The sequence below is a fragment of the Pavona decussata genome, unplaced genomic scaffold (genome assembly GCF_977016875.1).
Source record: "Pavona decussata unplaced genomic scaffold, jaPavDecu1.1 SCAFFOLD_51, whole genome shotgun sequence".
NCBI classification, from domain to species: domain Eukaryota; kingdom Metazoa; phylum Cnidaria; class Anthozoa; order Scleractinia; family Agariciidae; genus Pavona; species Pavona decussata.
In genome coordinates, this window is record NW_028145473.1 from 1199999 (window position 1) to 1225000 (window position 25002).

General features: G+C 38.2%; 1 protein-coding gene and 1 pseudogene across 1 annotated transcript in view; both read right to left on the reverse strand.

Moving 5' to 3' along the window:
• Positions 1 to 2787: 2787 nt before the first annotated feature.
• The window catches only part of LOC146480995 (uncharacterized), a 31740-nt gene continuing 9525 nt past the window's right edge, over positions 2788 to 25002 (reverse strand). Inside the window, exons 2-10 of the mRNA XM_085108686.1 lie at positions 24409 to 24513; positions 16300 to 16659; positions 12609 to 12845; positions 9448 to 9577; positions 5402 to 5473; positions 4293 to 4364; positions 3730 to 3801; positions 3444 to 3515; positions 2788 to 2880 (exon numbers count right to left, since the gene is read on the reverse strand). Coding sequence (XP_084964812.1) covers positions 2805 to 2880; positions 3444 to 3515; positions 3730 to 3801; positions 4293 to 4364; positions 5402 to 5473; positions 9448 to 9577; positions 12609 to 12845; positions 16300 to 16659; positions 24409 to 24469 — 1152 coding nt within the window. The 5' untranslated portion in view covers positions 24470 to 24513 and the 3' untranslated portion in view covers positions 2788 to 2804. The remainder of the gene's footprint in view (positions 2881 to 3443; positions 3516 to 3729; positions 3802 to 4292; positions 4365 to 5401; positions 5474 to 9447; positions 9578 to 12608; positions 12846 to 16299; positions 16660 to 24408; positions 24514 to 25002) is intronic.
• Positions 19256 to 20910, reverse strand: LOC146480996 (uncharacterized; annotated as a pseudogene).

The window sequence follows — 25002 nt, forward strand, 5'->3', positions numbered from 1 at the left end:
TATGTAGTTACAATAACTAAATTTCCTCTTGCTGGGTTTACATTATTTATCATTGACAAATATAGAAATTTACAAGACAACAGAAATAATAAAATCCCACAACAATGACAACTTGTACGAAAATACTTACAACCGAGATAGACTGGTCAGTCCGGAGAATAACTTCTCCGGCAGTTGAGATATTTTGTTGCTTTGAAGTCCCCTGTGGACACCAAGGAGCAAACAAATGCATAAGCAGAACCAATTTTCCTACTTTGTAAAACTTTCAACAGAATTATTTTGTATGTAGTTACAAGAACTAAATTTCCTCTTGTTAAGTTTACATTATTCATCATTGACAAATATAGAAATTTACAGGACAACAAAAATAATAAAATCCCACAACCATGAAAACTTGTACGAAAATACTTACAACCGAAATAGACTGGTCAGTCCGAAAAAAAACTTTTCCGGCAGTTTAGTTATATTGTTGCTTCCAAGGTTCCTATGGACACCAAGAAGTAAACAAATTCATAAGCAGAACCAGTTGTCCTACTTTGTAAAACTCTCACCAATATTAATTTGTATGTAGTTACAATAACTAAATTTCGTCTTGTTAAGATTACATTGTTCATCATTCACAGATATAAAAAATTTAAAAGACAACAGAAATAATAAAATCCCACAACCATGACAACTTCTACGTAAATACTTACAATGCAGATAGACTGGTCAGTCCGGAAAATAACTTCTCTGGCAGTTGAGATATTTTGTTGCTTTCAAGTTCCCTGTGGACACCAAGAAGTAAACAAATGCATAAGCAGAACCAATTTTCCTACTTTGTAAAACTCTCAACAGAATTAATTTGTATGTAGTTAAAATAACTAAATTTCCTCTTGTTAAGTTTGCATTATTCATCATTGACAAATATAGAAATTTACTAGACAACAGAAATAATAAAATAAAATAAGAGTACATTATTCATCATTGACAAATATAAAAATTTACAAGACAACAGAAATAATAATTTCCCACAACAATGACAACTTCTACGTAAATACTTACAATGCAGATAGACTGGTCAGTCCGGAAAATAACTTCTCCGGCAGTTGAGATATTTTGTTGCTTTGAAGTCCCCTGTGGACACCAAGGAGTAAACAAATGCATAAGCAGAACCAATTTTCCTACTTTGTAAAACTTTCAACAGAATTATTTTGTATGTAGTTACAATAACTAAATTTCCTCTTGTTAAGTTTACATTATTCATCATTGACAAATATAGAAATTTACAGGACAACAGAAATAATAAAATCCCACAACCATGAAAACTCTTACGAAAATACTTACAACCGAAATAGACTGGTCAGTCCGGAAAATAACTTCTCCGGCAGTTTAGTTATATTGTTGCTTCCAATGTACCTATGGACACCAAGAAGTAAACAAATGCATAAGCAGACCCCAATTGTCCTACTTTGTAGAACTGTCACCAATATTAATTTGTATGTAGTTACAATAACTAAATTTCGTCTTGTTAAGATTACATTATTCATCATTCACAAATATAAAAATTTAAAAGACAACAGAAATAATAAAATCCCACAACCATGACAACTTCTACGTAAATACTTACAATGCAGATAGACTGGTCAGTCCGGAAAATAACTTCTCCGGCAGTTGAGATATTTTGTTGCTTTGAAGTTCCCTGTGGACACCAAGAAGTAAACAAATGCATAAGCAGAACCAATTTTCCTTCTTTGTAGAACTGTCACCAATATTAATTTGTATGTAGTTACAATAGCTAAATTTCGTCTTCTTAAGATTGCATTATTCATCATTGACAAATATAAAAATTTAAAAGACAACAGAAATAATAAAATCCCACAACCATGACAACGTCTACGTAAATACTTACAATGCAGATAGACTGGTTAGTCCGGAAAATAACTTCTCCGGCAGTTGAGATATTTTGTTGCTTTGAAGTTCCCTGTGGACACCAAGAAGTAAACAAATGCATAAGCAGAACCAATTTTCCTACTTTGTAAAACTGTCAATAAAATTAATTTGTATGTAGTTAAAATAACTAAATTTCCTCTTGCTGGGTTTACATTATTCATCATTGACAAATATAGAAATTTACTAGAGAACAGAAATAATAAAATAAAATAAGATTACATTATTCATCATTGACAAATATAAAAATTTAAAAGACAACAGAAATAATAAAATCCCACAACAATGACAACTTCTACGTAAATGCTTACAATGCAGATAGACTGGTCAGTCCGGAGAATAACTTCTCCGGCAGTTGAGATATTTTGTTGCTTTGAAGTTCCCTGTGGACACCAAGAAGTAAACAAATGCATAAGCAGAACCAATTTTCCTACTTTGTAAAACTGTCAATAGAATTAATTTGTATGTAGTTACAATAACTAAATTTCCTCTTGCTGGGTTTACATTATTTATCATCGACAAATATAGAAATTTACAAGACAACAGAAATAATAAAATCCCACAACTATGACAACTTGAACGAAAATACTTACAACCGAGATAGACTGGTCAGTCCGGAAAATAACTTCTCCGGCAGTTGAGATATTTTGTTGCTTTGAAGTTCCAAGTGGACACCAAGAAGTAAACAAATGCATAAGCAGAACCAATTTTCCTACTTTGTAAAACTGTCAACATATTTAATTTGTATGTAGTTAAAATAACTAAATTTCCTCTTGTTAAGTTTACATTATTCATCATTGACAAATATAGAAATTTACTAGACAACAGAAATAATAAAATAAAATAAATAATGATGACAACTTGTGTGAAAATACTTACAACACATTTAGACTGGTCAGTCCGGAAAATAACTTCTCCGGCAGCTGAGTTATTTCGTTGCTTTGAAGATCCCTGTGGACACCAAGAAGTAAACAAATGCATAGGCAGAATCAATTTTCCTACTTTATAAAACTGTCAACAGAATTAATTTGTATGTAGTTAAAATAACTAAATTTCCTCTTGTTAAGTTTACATTATTCATCATTGACAACTATAGAAATTTACTAGACAACAGAAATAATAAAATAAAATAAGATTACATTATTCATCATTGACAAATATAAGAATTTACAAGACAACAGAAATAATAATTTCCCACAACAATGACAACTTCTACGTAAATACTTACAATGCAGATAGACTGGTCAGTCCGGAAAATAACTTCTCCGGCAGTTGAGATATTTTGTTGCTTTGAAGTTCCCTGTGGACACCAAGAAGTAAACAAATGCATAAGCAGAACCAATTTTCCTACTTTGTAAAACTGTCAACAGAAATAATTTGTATGTAATTAAAATAACTAAATTTCCTCTTGTTAAGTTTACATTATTCATCATTGACAAATATAGAAATTTACTAGACAACAGAAATAATAAAATAAAATAAATAATGATGACAACTTGTACGAAAATACTTACAACACATTTAGACTGGTCAGTCCGGAAAATAACTTCTCCGGCAGCTGAGATATTTCGTTGCTTTGAAGATCCCTATGGACACCAAGAAGTAAACAAATGCATAAGCAGAACCAATTTTCCTACTTTCTAAAACTGTCAACAAAATTAATTTGTATGTAGTTAAAATAACTAAATTTCCTCTTGTTAAGTTTACATTATTCATCATTGACAAATATAGAAATTTACTAGACAACAGAAATAATAAAATAAAATAAATAATGATGACAACTTGTACGAAAATACTTACAACCAATATAGACTGGTCAGTCCGGAAAATAACTTCTCCGGCAGTTGAGTTATTTTGTTGCTTTGAAGATCCCTGTGGACACCAAGAAGTAAACAAATGCATAATGAGAACCAATTTTCCCGCTTAAAAAAACTGTCAAACGAATTCATTTGTATGTTGTTACAACAACTAAATTTTCTCTTGTTAAGTTTACATCATTCATCATTGACAAATATAGAGATTTACTAGACATAGAAATAAACAACTCCTACAACCATGACAACTTGTACGAAAATATTTACAACCGTGATAGACTGGTCAGTCCAAAAAATAACTTGTTTGGCAGTTGAAATATTTTATTGCTTTTAAGATTCCTCTGGACATCAAGAAGTAAAGAAATGCATAAGCAGAACCAATTCTCCTACTTTGTAGAACTGTCACCAGAATTAATTTGTATGTAGTTACAATAACTAAATTTTCTCTTGCTGAGTTTACATCATCCATCATTGACAAATATAGAAATTTTCAAGACAACAGAAATAAACAAATCCCACAACCATGTCAACTTGTACGAAAAAACTTACAACTTATTTAGACTGTTCAGTCCAGAAAATAGTTTCTCCGGCAGTTGAGTTATTTTGTTGCTTTGAAGATCCCTGTGGGCACCAAAAAGTAAAGAAATGCATAATCAGAACCAATTTTCCCGCTTTGAAGAACTGTCACACGAGTTAATCTGTATGTACTTACAATAACTGAATTTCCTCTTGTTGAGGTTACATCAGCCATCATTGACAAATATAGAAATTTACAAGACAACAGAAATAAACAAATCCCACAACCATGACTAGTTGTAGGAAAAAAGTTACAACGTCTCCAGACTTTTCAGTCGAGTATGTAGCTACAAAAAATAATATGCCTCTTGTTGAGTTTACATCATTCATCATTCAGAATTGTAGAAATTTTCAAGCAACAGAAATAAACAATCTCCACGACCCTGACAACTTGCACGAAAAAACTTACAAGTTATATATACTGTTTAGTCCAGAAAAATATCTTTTCCGGCAGCTGACACTGCACGAAAAAACGCATTTGACCACGTCAAATGTGTGGTCAAAGACGGTCAAAGGCCGCCTTTGATTACCTTTGATTCGAATCACAGGTTGCAAAGGCCGCATTTGAATCACGGTGGATTCAAATTTGTTTGGAATCAAAATATCATATATTTGATCCACCTTTGATGCGCGTCATAGGCGGAGTCAAAGTTGTTTGATTTCAATTTGACGCGCGTCAAAGGTAGGGTCAAAGTTGTTAATACATTTGAACTCACTTTTGATTCGAGTCAAAGGTATATGCAAAGGCGTCACATATTTGATGCGCATCAAATGTGTTGTCAAAAATGTTATTATATTTGACCTCATCTTTGATACGGATCAAAAAAAGGGCAAATCCAATTTTTCGTGCAGTGTGAGTTATTTCGTTGCCTTCAAGCTTTTTGTGGACACCAAGATGTAAATAAATCCATGATCAGACTCTCTTTTCCCGCTTTTAAGGACTGTCACCAGAGTTAATTTGTATGTATTTACAATAACTAACTTTCGTCTTGTTGAGTTCACATCTTCATAGAAATTTTCAAGGCAACAGAAATAAACAAATTCCACAACCCTGACAACTTGTATATAAAACAAAGACTTACAACGTCACCAGACTTGTCAGTCCAGAAAATAACTTTTCCGGCAGTTGAGTTATTTCGTTACTTCCAAGATACCTGTGGACACCATAAGAAAATGCATAATCAGAACCAATTTTTCCGCTTTGAAGAACTGGCGCAAGAATTACAAGTGAATGTGAGTAAAAATTCGAAGAAAATTAAAGAAAATGTGGCCACGGTCAAAAAATCGAATTTGCTCATATTTTGTCAGTTTGAAGGCCTAGGTAAGTAAGTAAAGGATATAAGGTTAGTTTTTTTTTAAATATTTCATATAATGGCAGAAAACCATGAAAAACGGTTACCCTACTGGAAGCCCGGATTTCACCCCGAGAGTAGTATGGGTCGGATGGATAGACCAATTTTATTCATGTATTCAAATAGATTCAGGGGTCACCTCAACCGATTTTAAGCGTAAGTTGATATGACATGCGGTTGATATACGGAAGGGTTTAATGAGATGCAAGCCATCTAGGTATAAGACGGATTTAATGAGATGCAAGTGTATGTATGATTTGGAGTTTAGTATATAAACTGTACTGTGCTCTGGTGGTACGGTTCCGCCCAACCAGCCGGGTGGTATCGCAAATATATAGGGAAAGAACAATGGATAAGTTGAGAACCAATGAGAAGCCACTGCCGTCACGGTCAAAACAGTTCAACCTAGAAAACCCCGGACTAAACCAGTTTTGAACAGAAATAAAATTCAAAATGATCTCCTTGATATCGGAGACTAGACAAACCTGTCAAACCAATTTTTTATCCCTTTTACTGTTCAAATTAGCAGCACCCTAAAACGGACACGAGACGATATTTTGTATCAACACCGTTAATTTTATTGAATAAACATGATAAGATATTACAATCAAATTCCAAAGCGAACGATTGTGCCGAATTTTACATGAAATCAGTCACTTTATCGATTCTGGCAAATTGTCTCTGAAGGTTGGGTCTTTGCAGCTGTTTCCGATATGTTGTCGTCATGTCCACCTGAGTTCCTCCTGGCTTGTACACCGGAGGCTCCATTTGAGAATATGCGTCCACGGGCATTTCATCACCCCATTGAAAGTGTCTGCACATTTCCTTTCTTCTACATGTAAAGTTAGGCCTGAACGGATTCTTTGCTGATCTTTACACCCTTAACGTGGGCGTGTCCATGTGCTTGCACAGTAGTGGCTTACCACCTTCACATACTTTGTACTCAGGGATCACACGCTCACACACGCATTGTTGATAGCCATGGATACCTTCTTCATGGCAGAAGAATGGACATTATTTCCAATTTGAACACCGATGTAAGCTATACCAAAAGCGGGTTTGATCACTTCGAGGTCTTGGAGGCAGAGTCCACATTTTAAGTAACTCATCTTGGAAGTGTTCCTTGGGAGCAGTCAGTTGAAAATGATGTGTGATGATCGAAGTCACGGTCACTTTATTCAGTTTTTAAAAACCGGTTCTTTCAAATGTAATAAAACCAGCTTACCACCTGTCAGCCTCATCAATGCCGTTAATCATCAAGTCTAACCAGTACCAACAGGTTTTGCAAAACTGGTCAGGTTGCAGAAGCACTTTCTCAATGTGTTTCCGCTCTTCATGTGGTTGTGTGTTATCGATCCAGTCTTGTTCATACGGCGCCACTGCATCCAACACATCTAATAAATCGTGCCACAACCAATAAACATCACTGCGATATTTATCCAAAGCTGCTTCCTTCAAACATGATGTCGCGTTTTGATGATCATGCAATGAAAGCGGTTCATTTTTAAAAGTGTCCTCAGAAAACCAAGAACGCAAAACAGATCCAGTACGCTTCCGTTATTCTCTCATCGTCACAAGAGTTGCTTTTATTTTCAAAGATGTTTGGTGCCATGATCTGGACTCAATAACCATAGCAAGCATATCCTTCTGTTTTATATCTTTCTCTTTAGGTAAACAGGTTTTTCCAGATAAGTACGGTTCCCATTGTGTATTGCTTCGTAACCTCGCGACCAAGGGTGTTCTTGCCTTGTAACGACGTTTTCCTGTTTTACGCCTAGAAGTTGGTGGTGTATCCATCATGAGTGCACGCGCTGATTCTTCAGTTGAAACGGAAGGCGCTGTTTCGGTTCGGATGGGAATTTTTGACCCTTTAGTACTGAGAGGAGTACCCCTCAATGGTTTAGAGACTTTGGTAGATTCTGTCTCTGGTTTGGGGGTAGACTCTTTAGCAGGTAATGGCTCTGACTTGCACATCACTACTGTTGGTTTGACCGTCGATTCACTTTTCATCTGTTCTGTCAAACCTTGATACCTTTGCAAAAGTTGATCCAACAATAGCACTTTTTGATCTTCAGGTAAAGACGAGTCTATGATCTGCTTCATGTCTTGATATAAACGTGTCAAAGTGGGAAGCTGAGCTGGTGCAGTCAACCGGTGTTATGTTTCCATACTTTGCAATAAATGTTCAGGTACCATCACCATCTTTTGCGCGTGCTTCATTTGAACACTTTTCCTAACAACTCGGTAGCAAGAGAAGCAATCAAACTAGCAAGGGCAGACAAGAATCCTCCCTTTGATTCAACCCTTTGATTCTCCCTTTGATTTAACTTCAACAAAACTTTACGCCTACAGTTGATTGATTTAAAAGCTTGTTCCTTAAAAATTGTGGACGCTTTCATTCATAAGATTAGTTAACGACTGAATGTAGGTGTGTACAAATTGTGCTACTTGTGCATCGTTCCACTGTGAATCGTATCGCAGAAATTTATTTTTCAATAGTGTTTAAATCCACCTTGCATGCTAGATTAAGTAAGAAAAAAAAAAAGCAATAGTCTCCACAACACACATCTGAGGTTAAGCCTTGCATCGGTTTGTCATTGTAGTATGTTGTTCCCCTCAGTTCTCCAACGGTAAACCTCATTCCATTTTCGTCCTGTGTTGATTCCACTGTTTTCCGGGAATAGCTTTTATGACAAACTTTGTCCCTCAGTTCATTCAACAACGTCACCACTCTGTCTTGTAATTGCAAACCTTTCATCTGTGAAGAGAGGGCTTCCATATCCGATGCAAAAATTTATTGTTCTATAAAGTTTTCCATCATTTCAGTTTTCACGTAAAGAGTTCCCCTTTATAGGAAAACAGATAACGAGATTCTTTCCTGTAAAGGCAACTGGAAGAGTACTTAGGGACCGGTTTGACGGGTATGTCTACTCTGCGATATTGAGGAGACCATTTTGAATTTTTAATAGTATTGAAACTGGTTTCGTCTGGTTTAATTTTATGTCTAGCCTTTTGAAAGGTAAAACCTCACTCAAAACTTTTTATGTTTAAACTGTCAAAATTAACTTGTTTACAAATTGACGCGTGGTTTGGTGTTGCGTTCCTTATACCCGCTCTTGTGTTTGTATACGCTTTTAGCACATGGGTGTTCTCAATAAAACAATTATTGAATTCGGTTTTTCGGATGACTGCGAGAGTTTTAAAGGCCTCGGTTTGTGTTATTCACATCAGCCTTGGGCTGCGGCAGATAGCACAAACTTTCATTATTATTCAACGAGCGATCTACATTTTTAATCTATGGTTGCATCTGGCCGGCTTTCGCCTCGACTGACAAGGAACAATATGACTCGATAATCGGACTATTTACCTTACCGGGCAGAGATTTTGACTTAATGGTCAATTTTATTGCTTCAATGAGAGAAGAATACTGTGAGTGACCTGCCTCAAAAAGTAACGAATAAGGTAAATCTACCGGAACTCTGTTAGATGTTTTTCCATGTGCAATTTAAGTGACGTTATTGCAGGCATGTATATTGCAGATAATAAAAACCTAACCGACTGCGTATGCTTCCGAACTTACATCCGAAAAATTTTGCATTTTTGTTCGCTATTGTAAAGAATAGTGTGCTGCCATACTAACACCCGCTAGCAATAATAATTCGTGGTTGTTGAGTCGAGTGTTGTAGGCATTCCTGACATGAACTACTTTTCAAATGCCCAAGCCGGAATGCATTTTGAAACAACAAACAAACAATCAAAACGATTAATGTACTTACAAGTCAGTAGTCGTCGTTGGAATGCATTTGAAACTTTCAGTTGAATAATTTGTATCACTGCATTCATAGTAGTTTAGTGGTGCTTGGCCTGCCCACATTTCACTTTGAGCATCACACGACGGTCCGCAATCTGCATAATGAAAGTGTTAATTAAAGATATCAGTACCCTGGGGGAACTAAAAAGTTAATACGGGGAGGCGCCGCCCCGAGGTCCGACTCCTTACCCTTTTATATTTCATTTTTTGCAGAAAAGATACCCCTCTCGTATACCTTCCATTGACAAATGGTACCCCTTTCGTATACCTTCCATTGGAAAATAATGAAAGTCCCTTTTAAATACCTGAATGATAAATTTTCCTACCCTGCCATATACTTCGACTCGTCAAATCCTTACCATTTCATATACCTGAAGCGTGAAAAAGGTACCCATTTCGGGCGGAGCCTCCCGGTATAGGCCATTATAGGGGGTACTCCCCCTCCCCGGGATCAGTACAGCCCCAGCGTAACTGACTGTAAAACCAAGGTGACCGTGAATTTTACATACCGAAAGCACGGGGACATGCAGACCCTTACACTTCAATTTCAGGCTGTGGGGAAATTTTGTCCCCTCCGCCCTTTTTGCTAGAATATTGGTGGGCTCACACAATTGTGGCAAGTGCATCCTCCGTTGAACTTTGCCCCACAGCAAGTGCTGTGGCCTCCATCGATGTAGATCCGGATCTCTCTAAGATGGTACCATCGTACCTTCTGACCTATTATCCTCCCAGAAGGAACCCCTCTTCTGCTCCACCATAGTTAATTAAAGGCAATGGTTATGAAACCTGACAAACGTCTTTGTTGTATGTTTTTGTCTGTCTTTTTGGCCTTGACCCTGCACAAACAACAATTGTGTTTGGAATGTGTTGGAGCAACTGACCAATAGAAACATTTTTGTTAAGGTATTCAACTGTAGTGTGAACGTTAAAACAAAGGACTGTGCAGGGTCGCGGCCCTTCCAACATTAATTGCAGCATCATTGTTTTCACGGCAAGGTTTCCTAACCAGTCCCTCAAGTAACTATGGCTCCACCATATGTTACACTCTAACATAGGCTCCCTTAGAGACAATGCTACTCTAGAGGATACCCTCCCCATTTTCCCTTAGCTACGACCCAAATTTTGCCCAATTAATCAGTGTTTCTAGTCTTCTTTGTTTGCCCCAGCATAGAGGGTTCCGGGCTTTTATACCATGTCACCCACAGCTCAAATAGGAGCTAATTTTACACCGTTTACGTCCGTCAGAGTCATATTCAGAGACAAGCATAGTTACCAAAAAGTTTAGGCGCGCTTTAGCTTGGTTTTGTGTTCCACGGCAAGAGTAAGTAATTATGGGTAGTGAGTTGAAGGTTCTCATTAATAAGGGACAAAGCGGGAATCGTTTGGAGGGTCCTTATCTTAAAGTTCGTTTAGAAAGTGAACTTCACACAGGCATCAAAAGGAGGAGATAATGGACTTGCAGGGACTTGGAACATCACTCACCGTCTAAGAGGTATCTTATTTTTATCAAGGACTTTCGAGTATTTCTACCTCCTAAACTCGATCGCAAATATTCCCAAACAAACTCTCATATTTGTGCCGTGACCGCTATTGCGCAAGATGATCATCGCTCACAGCTTGAGCTTGGGTCACCTGCGCGTGGATATGTGATATATTCCCATTGGCTTAGCACTCGGGCTAGCCTTTAGGCTCAGCACGTACACTAGGGGATTATATCACATATTAATGCGCTTTATGTAGGTGAATAGCCCTCATTTATGCTTGTCTGTGAACGTACCTCTTTCATACGCATTCCTGGAGCAGGGAATTCGCATAAGTTGTAATAACTGGTAAGTTAGGTTTTAAGAGTAAGGGAAGGCAACAAATAAAAACCTGCCAGTCACACGAGTGCTTCGTTCGCCTAGTCCTTGTAAGGTCCAAATCGAGTATAAAGAGTTCGTAGGAAATTGTTGACATTTGTTGAGTCACTAGTGATACTGACGCTACGAGATAGAAGCCGAACCAAATTCACCAGCTACCTCGGTGAATCCTGGTATACAGCCAGCTGAAATGCATGTTACTAGAACCGCCCGGTCTGATAGGACAATCAGAGAACCACAGAGATTTTAAAGAACTCATTAAGAGAGAGAAAGTGCAAAATGTTCATTGCTCTAATTCTAGTGTTCACTTTACAAATGGTCAGGCCTTCGCTTGAATACGCGGACCTCTGTCTGGAGGCCCCATGCAAATGCTGACGTTGACCTTATTGAACAAATACAGAAGAACATAGCCAGATTCGTCACCTGCCACTACAGGCGCACCAACAGCAGTACACTGTTAGTTCGTAGTCTCGGCTGAGTCACGCTGGAACACTGTCGCGTATACCAGGAGGTTGTTTTCCCCCGGTTCCCCCCCCCCCCCCCCAAAAAAAAAGACTGTATTTCTAAACCTAAGAAGCACTAGAAACCGTGTCTGCAAATATTACTAACTGACCCGCCCATCGTTATCGGCTTTGGAAGGTCCTTTTTCCCACGAACTATAAGGACATAGGACCTACTGCCCAGCAATGTGGTGATGGATACCACTCTACAAGCCTTTATGACAAAAATATCAAGATCATAAAATCGACACTTTTAAGAGAGTTTCAACCGACGTTTCGGCAATGCTACCCTCTTCAGGGCACAAAACTATACCGTGACGGCCGCCCTTCCTGCACTAACCCCCTTGTAGCCTCCTGGCCACCTACGAGACTATAAGACCTGTCCCTACATATACCTCAATAAGCTCAAGCTTAATCTAGCTTTTAGTACTTTAAGACTTTAAGACCATTGTTTCAGTCGCAGCACATTTTCTCATGTACGAATTGGTTACTTAACGCATTTTTCTTTATGTGAGATAAGACTGAGTTAACCACAAATTGATGTCAAACTGAAAGAACAATTAAACCAGTTAACGAAAGTTTAATTTGCTCGACGTTTACTTATAACAAGGATAACTAATCTTCCTTAATTCAACTGAACTTGAAAAGATCAAAATACGACGACTTAGAATAAGCATTCTGTTGCTTCATCTTTGTTTTAAGGCAAAAAAAAAAACATTTTATATCTGTGAATTATAAGTTAGATATTAACTCAACCAAAGACATACCTTGCAACAAAGTTACTGCAATAGTTTTTGAGTCAGAACCAACTTTATTTGTAGCCACGCAAGTGTAGTTTCCTTCCTTTACGGCGTTAGCTACTGCAATCCATTTTCCGTGTGCCACGACCTCTGAATCTCTTAGTAAAGAAATGTTGATGGGAGGAGTTCCTTCAGCTGAACACCACAATTTGTGTTGTGGAACTGTTCGCACGACCATGATTGGAATCGTTAGTTTTGGCTTATCTGAGATAAGAGAAAAGGTTTAAAATGGATTGGGTGTTTCAAAATTCACCACATTTATTGTTTTATATTTATTTCAGTATGTAAAGGTAGAATGGTAAGAGACAGTCTCCGTTAAAACGTTCTGGTCGTTTGGACTTGAAAAATGTTTTTCGCTAATTTCTTGTGTACTAAGAGACTTTCATTTACTTATCCCAAAACTCCAATCAGCTTGATCGGATCCTTTAAGTATTGTGAGTTTCATGGGATTTTTCCTTCACGCTTGAGAATCAGTGTGAGAGCTTATGTTGAAGCTCAAATTTAGGACATTTAACAAGAACATACAGGCTCTTTAACAAACACCACAGTCAGTTATATTACATTTTTTCTTGATCAAAGCGACATTTTACAAACATTTTGTTTAAATCAATCCATTAGGAAGATTTTAATCGCACCACTTTCGAACCGAATGATCAAAAAACCGAAAACAACTTGAAATCATTATATATTTTTTTTATGCGAGACAGTGATTTTCAACCGAACCAAGGCATCTGTAACCTGGGAACCATAGAAATGTTACTAGCGAAGAAACCGTCTTGAAATTTTTTATAGCTACGTGAAATTCCCTACTTCGACGATCCTCAAGTTTTGCCTCCAGTTTGAGAGACTAGACAACATGAAGCGTTGCCATAATCTATCACGCAGACAGATCTAAAACCATCGATCAGAGATAAAGGAAAATAAATTGAAAGCAAATATATGGTAAAAAGATAATTTACCTTGCATCCATTTCCAACGGACACATGCCTATTTGGTGTTTGAATTTCGATCGAGGATTGTTCAAGAAGAAAGAGTCTCTGCAGGCAACGCTTTCGCTCAAGGAAGTGTAATAATTAGGTTAAGATATTTCCTCAATGTGTTCCTTTTTCAAATTATATCGGGCTGAATATTTTTCTTCCATGAAAGGGTTAACTTGAACTTTTAAAGAACCAACCGCCATGTTTACCTCTTGAAGACAACCGCTAACTAATTTTGGCGTAGAGCTGGCTCCCATATGCCAGGGCAGTTAAATTAGGTGCAGCTGTTAATATTTTGCCTTCTTTTCAATTTTTATGCTCACAAAATACAGCAGAAACTTTAAAAAAAATTACTATGTTACATTGTATGCTGCGTATGTAAGTATCGTATGGTGACCTGCGTAAGTACCGAATTTTAAGTAGTTCAAGTATCGTATTGTCAGTTGTTTAAGTACCGTTTAATGTGAAGGGACGCAAATAATTGTAATTAGTGATCTTTGTGTTGAAACAATAAATTTGCTATTAAACAAAAAAAGGCAGGAACTTTATTTCGATTGTGATTGTATAGTAGCAAGAAGATGCTACTATCTATGAATACATAGCGTGTAAGAGAAAAATATAATTTTGATATAAAAAATAACACACGAGTTGAGAGCTAAAGGAAAATTGTATTGGCCACCGTAAAGAGCACTCGAATCTCTTTACGGTGGCCAATTTACCGTCAGTAATTAACTCTGTTGATAAACCTAACACTTGTTTCTATACTCTCCACAGACGCAGCACCGCAGCTTCTTTAGAGACTGTTTCCCTTATCCATTTGTTTAAAAAATACCTATACAAAAGTATTATTCGTTTCCACGTATCCTGGTTATCTAAAAAAACTGTTCGTTCTTCATAATTCTAGTTACTCATTATGAAGAAAAAACATACTGACCTTACCTATACCAAGAACGAGAAATTATGGACTCGAGTACATTATCCGATACCAAGATGCAAAAATTAGAACTCGCTCCCACACAGTATGAGAGAAATTACATCACTGAAAGATTTTAAGATAGCCATAAAGAAAACTTTTAGTATCTTAGTGTTCTAATTAACGTACTGTGATAATTTAATTGATTTATGTATTTTTCTTTCTCGAGGATATTAGCTCAACAGAGCTACTCTGATAGTTCGAGTTCAAATAAAATGCAGGTATGTATGTATGAAACGACAAATTTACATTTATGAACTAAACGACTGAAACTATTTACACTAGCAGCATTTAGCGATAGTGCAATCCCAAGTTCTGCAACCTCTAAAGGAAAAAATTATTTCTCGGCGATAAATTGAGTTGAAGTAGGCACTAGTGCTGAGGCAATATAAGTCAATATAGGGTTTTATCACACGACTAAGGCAGTCAGAGGGCCAATAACTAAAATCAACCAATCAGATCGCTCTACAGCTGGTCCAATTTTTTTTATATTGTCCTGAATGATACCTCGTTGTGTCCCGCATTGAACTTAAAGTCGAGATGACGGACGGTGCAAGTTTTGTCAGATGCTGTTTCTGCTGCTGGCCTTCAATCAGGCAAGATAGAGCTGTCAAATCATTCAGTGAGGAAAACCGGCATCGGTAGGTTGTTTAACGCAAATTTTCCTGGAAACTATGTGATGCAGTTAAACGGCTACAAAGGTACTAAGCGCGTACAAATCGCTTTCCTTTAGCCACTAACGTCAGATGTCCGATGCACTGAGCGGAGGAAACAAGTCAAAAACTGGAAGTTCCAGCGATATAAATTCTGACGATTCCTACGATTCCATCAAGTTTCCTTCAGTTTTTTTATTTCAGAACGTTGTGGCCTCCGTCAGCTGTTCAGGTCACTCGTCAAGCTCAAACGCTCTGGAAGCCGTCTTTATCAGTGCGTAATAGTTCATCCATAACAGGCTGCAGTTTCCAGTTCACTTGACAGGGCCAGTTAAAATTGATAATAAACCAGCTCTATTTAAACTACAGAAAAGACTCTTGGTTAACCGTATTCAGCCAGGGCTCTTTTTGTGTCTTCCTGCAACTGAGATTTGTACACCCCCACCCCCTCCCCCCACTCCACATCTAAGGGGAAGGTATATAATTCTTGGAGGACTACAAAGTGGTCTAATGGCTTCATATCACGTGACGATCATGCCAGTTGATCTGTACATCCATCCGCCGTCTGAGGTTTCTCGATATATCCAAGACCACAAAAACAAAATTTAGCGAAACCAATAAATAAGAATCAAAAATCAAAATTTAAAGTTATGAAAATAAACTTGGTTTCTCAAAAAAAGTTTAAAAAGTGGGAAAAAATGGGCTGTAAATCGGGTTGCCAAGGCGACAAAACTAAAACTGTAGAAAAATAAATTTTAGAAAAGTCACCAAGTTTGGTGGTGTTTGCTTTTGCATTTAAAAAGTTAAGAATATTTCGTCAGCGTGGAAAATTTCCCCCACCTCCCCCGCTGAATAAGATTAATTTGACACGTTTGCTTACAAAGTGAAAACCCAAGACGAAATTGCATTGATCAATTATTGCATCGTTGTCTGAGTATAAAAAGTGTGTGTTTGTAGTTCATGACGGACGGTAAACAGAAACGCTTTATGACAAGCTTTTCCTTAATTCAGGTAAGCTCAAGATATATCTGTTAGGACAAGTGATTGTAACCTACCTGTTTCAGTGGTGGAATTGTAAACTGCCTCAAAATTGGTCCAATCTTCGTATGTTCGGAGAGTCAATGTTATCAACATAAAACGATCACTAGACTGCACTATAAAGGGTCTTCGTGTTCCAGTGTAAACCCCAACTAAGGTGGCATTCACAGTCTTGCCGTCGTAAACGTCAATTGTGCTTCGCTGTGCAACCGATTGCAAAAACCGGAGCTGAAAAGTGGTAAATCGTAGTTTTATCTTGTGGTCACGTGCTGTTGTAATAAGCCAGGTGCAAGTCCTGTGGTACTCGACAGAATGAGAGCTGATGAACCCACTAGAGCCTGTGATGTTAAAGGCACATGAGGTGGAATCTGCAAGGACTAAAAGAGAAAAAATCTCTACATAATAATAATAATAATAATAATATTTTTTTCCTTATAAGATTAAATTTAGAAATACAATTAACTATAAAAATGAGCGAAAAAACGGAACGACGTTTCGGTGTCATCCTGGCACCATTTTCAAGTAAAGAGTGGAACAGAAAAGATAATTTATACGTAAAGTAAAGGTGTGAAATAGAATAAATTAAATTTAAAACTAAAAGTAACTGTCCGGTGTTCATTCAGAAGGTGTCATAAAGTGGGAGTTTTGTCCGTTAGACAAATAGTTTTGCACGAATGGAGTCTGACTGGGTGTTTAGACTCGGTCTCTTCTTTCTGATCCAAAGCATTTCGAATATTAAACGATCAAGCTTTCCCTGACATTTCTTTAAGATTGTGAAGTTACTTGTCAGGTCGCCAATTGTGTCGACTTGGTGATTTTTCTTTAGGTGTTTCCCGATGGCCGAGAACCGATGTTCATCAATGCGTTGGTGAAGGTGACGGCTGGTATAGCCGACGTAATCTGCATCACACAGATCACATACAAAGTGATACACAACACACTGTTGATTGATCAAGGGTGGCTTAGGCTCCTGCACTTTAAGATCGTTACTAAGTTTACGGCTACTGAAAACTGGCTGAAGAATGTGGTCAATTTTGTTGCTTAAGTCAGAAAGATGTTTCTTTACAATGTCAGCTGACCTCTGGTCTTTGAATGGTAAGACTATCCGATGAATGTTTTCAGTTTGAGGCGTCGGTAGCGTGTCTCGCGACGTCACAGAAGTAACGAAGTGGGCGATGGTAGAGTTGATAAGAGAATCTGGGTACTTGAGTTTAGAGAACATCAGTTTGAGGCGTTCACATTCTGTTGTAAATAGATCCCAGGTCGACGACAAGCGAAAGGCACGGTTTAACATTGTCTTGACTAGGGACCTTTTTTAGCTGTTATCAACATGACTCTGATGGTGAAGGAGAAGACCGGTGTTTGTTGTCAGACAGACTCAGTCAGACTCCATTCGTGCAAAACTATTTGTCTAACGGACAAAACTCCCACTTTATGACACCTTCTGAATGAACACCGAACAGTTACTTTTAGTTTTAAATTTAATTTATTCTATTTCACACCTTTACTTTACGTATAAATTATCTTTTCTGTTCCACTCTTTACTTGAAAATGGTGCCAGGATGACACCGAAACGTCGTTCCGTTTTTTCGCTCATTTTTATAGTTAATAATATTCTTTTTAGTTAAATTAAAAATAAGATAATGAGAACTCTTTATTAACATATTTCAAGCAAATTGCTATTCACAAGTTAAAAGTAGAAAAAAGAACTATTAAAACCTATTATAACGTAGCTAGTAAATTTATGAAATCAAATTCAATTGCGCGAGCGTGCTTCATATTCCTATTGTGCACGCTGATGACGTCAGCAAACAAATGCCTCGAGAAGAAAAATTTCTCTGCGAGTGACTTTGACATTTTGCATTCAAAAATGGAGAAAAACTTCAACAAAAAGTTTAATTACAGATGGCAACAAGCGAACCAGCTGATGAAGAAGATCTGCCAACTTTTTCTTTGGGATTGGAGTTTTTAACTACCGAAAAAAACCTAAAGAAAAGGAAAAAAAGAACAAGCAAGGCCCGTGTCATCGTGTCTCGCAAAACTGTTAATTTTCAGACGCCAATTTCGCTTTCTCAGAGGGAAAACACACCTTTTCGAACGATAAACTGGAAGAAAAACTGTTAAGGAATACTCGACAGTTTCAACAGCGAAAATCCGATAATAAACGGCGAAGAAATTGTGCTTCAAGGACAAATTGTCGTTTGATCCAGCCGACGAGCAAGCGGACATTTCACGCAGATCATTAAGACTAAGCCACGGACGTTCTTGGTAATGTTCGAGCACTTGCAATTACGAGAATCCAATTCACAAGAAATTACAGGTTTGATTGTGAATTTGTACTTAAGCTTAAATACTTTTCTAATTGACCGATTCTTCGTATTCCTAACATTCTTTTTTGGCGAAATTTTTGAAAACCGTGGTCTGCACGCAGGTTCGATCACTTTTACTACAATGGACTTGTAGCTCCTTCAAATCGCTCGCGCGTTTGTCATCTCGGATTAAAAATTGTACGCTTTTGCTTCTTAGAACAAAGACTTATCTAAATAAATTTTTCATTTAGGAAAGCTTCAGTTGTTTGTTTTATTTCTCTATTCTCATTGATGAAACGTGACAAATGCGTAAATCTTGCGTAAACAAACACATGCCCTCGCGAGCGGAAAGAATTCTCCCATGTAAGCTAGAGAAGCTAGAGTTGCTACGCCTCGAGCAACTCTTACGCAACTTTCGTGCTCTCCAAACTTCCCGCATGCTTCATATCTCGACGAAGCACGCTGACGCATGAATCAATTGTTCATTTACAATTCATTTCGATGAAAAGAGAGACAACTTTCAAGCCGATTTTTTTTTAAAAGAGAAAAAAAAAATGTCATAAAGTTACAATGCTATTCTTATTAAAAAAAATCAAAAATATATACAAAGTTAAAAATCTTAAAAAAAGGAATAACAACCAACATGAAATGGAAGGCTACCAAGAAAAATAAGAAAAACTAAGAAATAAAATTGTTCTCAATGTTTTTAACGAATGTTTGCATGTCCTTTCTCGATGTCAAAGTCAATGTCCGTCAATTCTAGATGGATCCTCCTTGTAGCTTGCGAACCTCTTAAGCATAGTAATGCTGATCTCAGCAACGCAAAGGACACCCTTGCCCTGATCCATGACATAGTAGTCGCATAGTTTTCGCCCTTCTTTGTAGCAACTAACTCAGCCAGCCTACTATGGTATCGCTTGCATTCCACCGCCATTCCACCTGTCGTGCTAAAACCTAATGGCGTGAATGTGGCTTGCTCCACTTCTAAAATTCGGCTAGCACACTGGCGCTTCTTTTCCGTTTCATGTTGCCTGTAAATCTGATTAAGATCCATATCCCTGTAGGAGTCAGCATTTGGGTGGCAAATTCTAACATCAAAGAAAGCCGACCTCTTTCTCTACCAGAATCCCCTTGCCACAATATCGAGCCGCGCATCAGGAGCGGTGTTGGCTCCCCTATTGAGCTCTTCTCCTGTGATGTCTTGTAAAACTGGTTCAGTTTCAACGCCATTACACACCATGTGAAGCATTTCCGCCTCCAGATTCCTCAGTTCATTATGGCGTTGGATGACAAAACCGCCCCTTTTGCATACCATAGCGTGATCCACATTGAAGCGGTCCCCGCAAACACAAACAGAGGGCATATCAGGAACTTCCCAGTCGTACCTGAGTTTCACAGCATCACGAAATTCACTCTTGTTTAAATCAAAGTTCATATCTCTAATTGGCAGAACGGTAAGCCAACTAGAGACACCTTTCCCGTTGTACAGCGTGCATTTCATTTTCCTCTGGTGGCTTGTGCACCTCTGATTCTATTTGTTGGGCTAATGGACCAGAGATGTTAACAGATGCTACATACTCTGAGGCTGCTACTTGACTCGGATTTGTTAGGCCCATGCCTCCCATTCTCACCGGCAGCGCCAGCAGCTCCCGCTCAGCTTGTGTACAGTGGTGCCCTGTAATGGACGGTATGAAAACCTCAGCTATTGCACGCTCCAGAGGTGCGAGTAGATCTTCTAAATCAGTCAGAGTCCTCATAAAGTACGTCCAGCGATGTTTTAATCCAAACGTGAACGCGGTGTAGCAAGCCTGGGGCTGCGACAGAGCACACTCAGCCAATTTTGTCACCTGCCCCACCCACTCCTGAACTTTACCGTTGACGTACTGCTCAAGATAGGATCTGGAGCCGAGTGCCGCGCCCAGGTGATTCCGACCTTCTGTGGTGATGTTGATTACTGTTTCTTCAAAGATGCTTCTAGTGATCTCCTCCTTGTCAGGCTTTGTAACAAGCCAGCATTTTCCAGCAATAGGATAGTATCCTAAGTCCGGTCCGGCCACTGTTAACTCGTCCCACCACGCCTTGATGTTCTGTATTGATCCACACCCTGTCGCATCATCTGCAAACCAGCACTGTTTGGCTTGGCTAACTGTCTGTAGCCAAGATATAAGCAGCTGTAGACTGAGGGCATACAAGCACATAGCTAAGGGATCGCCTTGCATAGTACCCTCCGCAGAAAGAAGCTCTTTACCCCCCGTTACAAATAGTCGTGCTGATGCTCGGTAGGTATTAATTGCAAATGTACATGTAGCTACCGCTGGACAAACAACCCTGATATTGTGAAGGGCGGCAGTAATAATAATAATAATAATAATAATAATAATAATAATAATAATAATAATAATAATAATTAGATTTGTATAGCGCCAACCTCTATATGAATATATTCGGTTGCGCTTCACAATATTGATAAGTTAAGAGCAACTAAGAACACAAGAAACTAAGGCAATCAACTAGTTAAAAGACAAAACATGAATAAAAATCTATTTAAAGGCTAAATTAAGGAAACAAGATGCCTGCTATACTGGCATTACGCTTGATGCTGGGGCTGATTCATTTATTCCAACTGTATGCTTCGCCGATTGATAAAACTATCCTTGCTAATAAATAGTTTGAGTCACGACGATCGCGTTACGTTGTTTTTCTTGTGTTACGCGACTCAGACTTTCACCGGAAATTTGTGAAATTCCATTACGATAACGTAAGCTTCTCAATGACCTCTTTTCAGTCTCGCGTCGTGGTCTAAGACTAGGGAGCTTAAGCATCGACGACGAATGAGACGACGACGACAGAAGTATGACGTCATGTCTGTAAAAGACTGGGTAGCGGGTTTCGTTCTCGGCGGGAAAAATAAAAACTTAAGCAAAAGCCCCAAACGACGACGACCTAAAACCTCTCGTTCGAATATGTCGTTTAGAGATATGCGGACTCTTCTTCTCCTGATGCAAAATGATGGTGCGATTGATGATGAAGAATTCATATTACTGTATCTTCGAGCAAACTATCCAGTTCTGGTATTTCCACATGAATTCCTGACGCTTTCTCCTCCTCCCGTAATTTTTGGGCTTGTTTTGCAGTCAAGAGAGAGTACCTCTCACGGACAGCTCTGGCAGAGACTCTGAACTTTGGCTGGTCAATGGCATTCAGCCACTGGGCAATAGCTTCCCAAACCTTTCCCCTTTCCGGGCTCCTCGGTTTGAAATTAAACGGTTCCGAGACAAGAACTTCACGACACATGGTGACATCGTGCTCCGTTGACCACTGAAAATATTTGTTCCTGTTCGATAATAGAAAAATAGAACTTTAGGGCCAAATTTTTAGCACGCTTAAGCAACAATTTACTTCACTAATAGCTGATGTAAGTTAGTGGCAAACTACCGAAGAATGACATCTGCAAAGCCCTGATACTTACCCTTTCTTCGAAGTATCTTGCGAAGAAGCCATGTTGGATTTCCTGGAAAAATACACTCGTAAGTAGCGCGTTCACAGAATAAGTTATAAATAACAAAATCCGATAAAAACAGGCTTTATCAACCAATAAAGAATCAAATAATCCATACAAAATAAAGGCAGAGTATACACCGAGTTTTCGCGAGTTTAAACAGGTTAAATTACTTACGTTTTCGAGAGAACGCCAACTCACTCAAAATTCAGTCATCGACGTACGCACGACGACGGCTTGACTGAGACTGACATGCGCAGTTAATTCAAAGCATCACGAATTTACTTCCGGCCGTCGTCGTCCTGTCGTTCGTCCTCGATGCTTAAGCTCCCTACTGTCAAACAAAGCACGATTCCTTCTCCAGGAACTCACCAATTTCCACCGTTTTAAATGTCGGGTGCTTGTTAGAAGTTATTCTTTCGATTCACCGCTTCAAAATGGTGAAATTTTCGTTTGAAAACGGCACACTTGAGTCCACAACATGTTAACAATATGGCGCCAAATTTAATCCGGTTTTGATAAATAAATCAAATGACCCTTTGACGTCACACAGGTGGGGGTGAGTGGTTCCCCTCCCTCGCGATATAAGCGACAAAAAAGGATTTTGATTGGCCTGCTTTTGTTGAAGACAATCAGAACGATACATCCCGAGTAGAAGAGGGGAGAGTTTAATGAATAAATTAATGTACAGATTTGTAGCTACTACGAAGAAAAAAAAAATCGACCCATTTTTAAACACGGTATGCCCCTTCAGGGCATCCGGAGTAATGAGTTTTAACACCAGTCTTGAAAATGTCCAATGTCTTTATGTTGCGAATTGTTGAAGGTAATGCATTCCAAAGATAAGGTGCCGCTGACTGGAATGCACGATCGCCAAGGGTTGGACGAGTCTTAGTGCTAGGTAACTCAAGTAATGAAGACTCGTTTGACCTAAGAGAGTACCTGGATTGCTTTTTGATGCTAATTAATTCAATCAAATAATTAGGAGCTAGACCATATAACACTTAAATGTCAAAAGCAGGATCTTAAACTTTATACGGTAACTAATCGGGAGCCAATGAGGGTGAGTAAGCAATGGTGTAACTTGACAGAATCTTGGTGTTCCCATGACCAACCGAGCTGCGGCATTTTGTATCAGTTGAAGTTCCATGATATATATTTGAATTCGGGAGACCATATAGTAGGCTGTTACAGTAATCTACTCTACTGTTATCGGCATACAAGCATGTTATACATATTTACACATATTCCTCTCAGTAACACAATTGAGCGTAATACCACAAGTCAAAACACAACATCACGCTTCAAATGACACATCCGATAACATGACGCCAACACATAAAATAATGAAACAGTTAACAAAAGTAAATAAAATTGCAAATCTTAGCGTTACGTTTATATAATAATGTAGAACACTTCATGGAAAGTTCGTAAGTACTGCACAAAACGCTTAACCTGCCATGCTGTATTGTGTTTGGTATGATGCTGTGTTTGTTAAGATGATGCTTGTCGTGATAAGAATAACTCTGAAATTAGACCTTCACATTGAGTGTATGTTTGTAAAATGGGGAAACATCTTGTAAGTCATAATTGGTGGCTTCGAAGGCCTATTATCAAACACCAAAGTTGCCGAATTCCCTTTGTTACCCAAATAATAGGCACTAATACACAATTCAGATGGACGTGGATTCTGGCCGTGCGTGGCTGCCGCGCGTGCGTACATATGACAAAGACAACTGCGTAATGCAAGGATTGAATGTCGATTGGTAACATCAGTGGTTTCGAACGGTGGCCAATTTCAAATTATAGCTAACTGCTAGGATTTGAATGTTGATAGGTAGCATGCGTGAAAGAAATGTGGTTATGATTTAAGCCTGGAGAAGTAAATGATATGTCACTTATTAACATTCAAATCCTGACAGTATGCAGCGTTTTTTTTTTTGTCACATGAACATAGTTTAATGGTTTATCTCCCACGAATCTCTTGTAGCTCATCATCCGTAAAACATGCCTCCCAGAAGAAAAAAAAAAGGGTTCGACTCCTGTTAAGCTGTGTCACTGCGTGAAAAATACCTCTCTCAAGAGAAGTTTTTCTTGTGTTTTGTTTACTTTAGTTTAATGGTTTATCTCCCACGAATCTCCTGTAGCTCATCATCCGAAAAACATGCCTCCCAGAAGAAAAAAAAAGGGTTCGACTCCTGTTAAGCTGTGTCACTGCGTGAAAAATACTTCTCTCAAGAGAAGTTTTTCTTGTGTTTTGTTTACTTTACTGATTTTTTTTGTTAAAGTAATCAACTCATTAAAAATATAAAATTTACCTTCTGGCATCCACAATGAGAAACCATTTAAAATCAAAACTTTAAAAAGCCATCCATACATCTTTGGTAAATTTTGAAAATCACTCCAGTGATTTATACTGCAGCCTAGAAAGGAAATCAAAGTAATAAGATCTATTTAATTAGTTACTTGTCTCAAACTTTTATAATTACTGAAGTGTAGAAATGAGAAACGAGTGGCTCAGGATATGCTACAGCTGAAAATTTGCATCGTACTAAGTTTTAGCGCGTTAAAATGAGACATTACTACAATTACTTCCTCCACGATACTTTGGTCCTACCTGGTGCGAAATAAGAGCAATTTCTCGATCCGAGAACTAGATAACAAGATTGTTTGGTGTACATGGCTTTTTGAATTGAGGAGCACGGCACCAACCTCCTCACTTTCTGAGATCGGCCTTTGCTCGCTTTACAATGAGGTAAACTTTTTGATCGATACTTCAACTTATGTACGCAAAGATCCAAAGAAGCTAGTATTCACAAGAAACTACCATATTATGAATGGTGGTTACCCATGATCAAGAAACACAATAGGAGATCGATACAGCAACGTATTGCAGAAAAAACAGTTTCTCG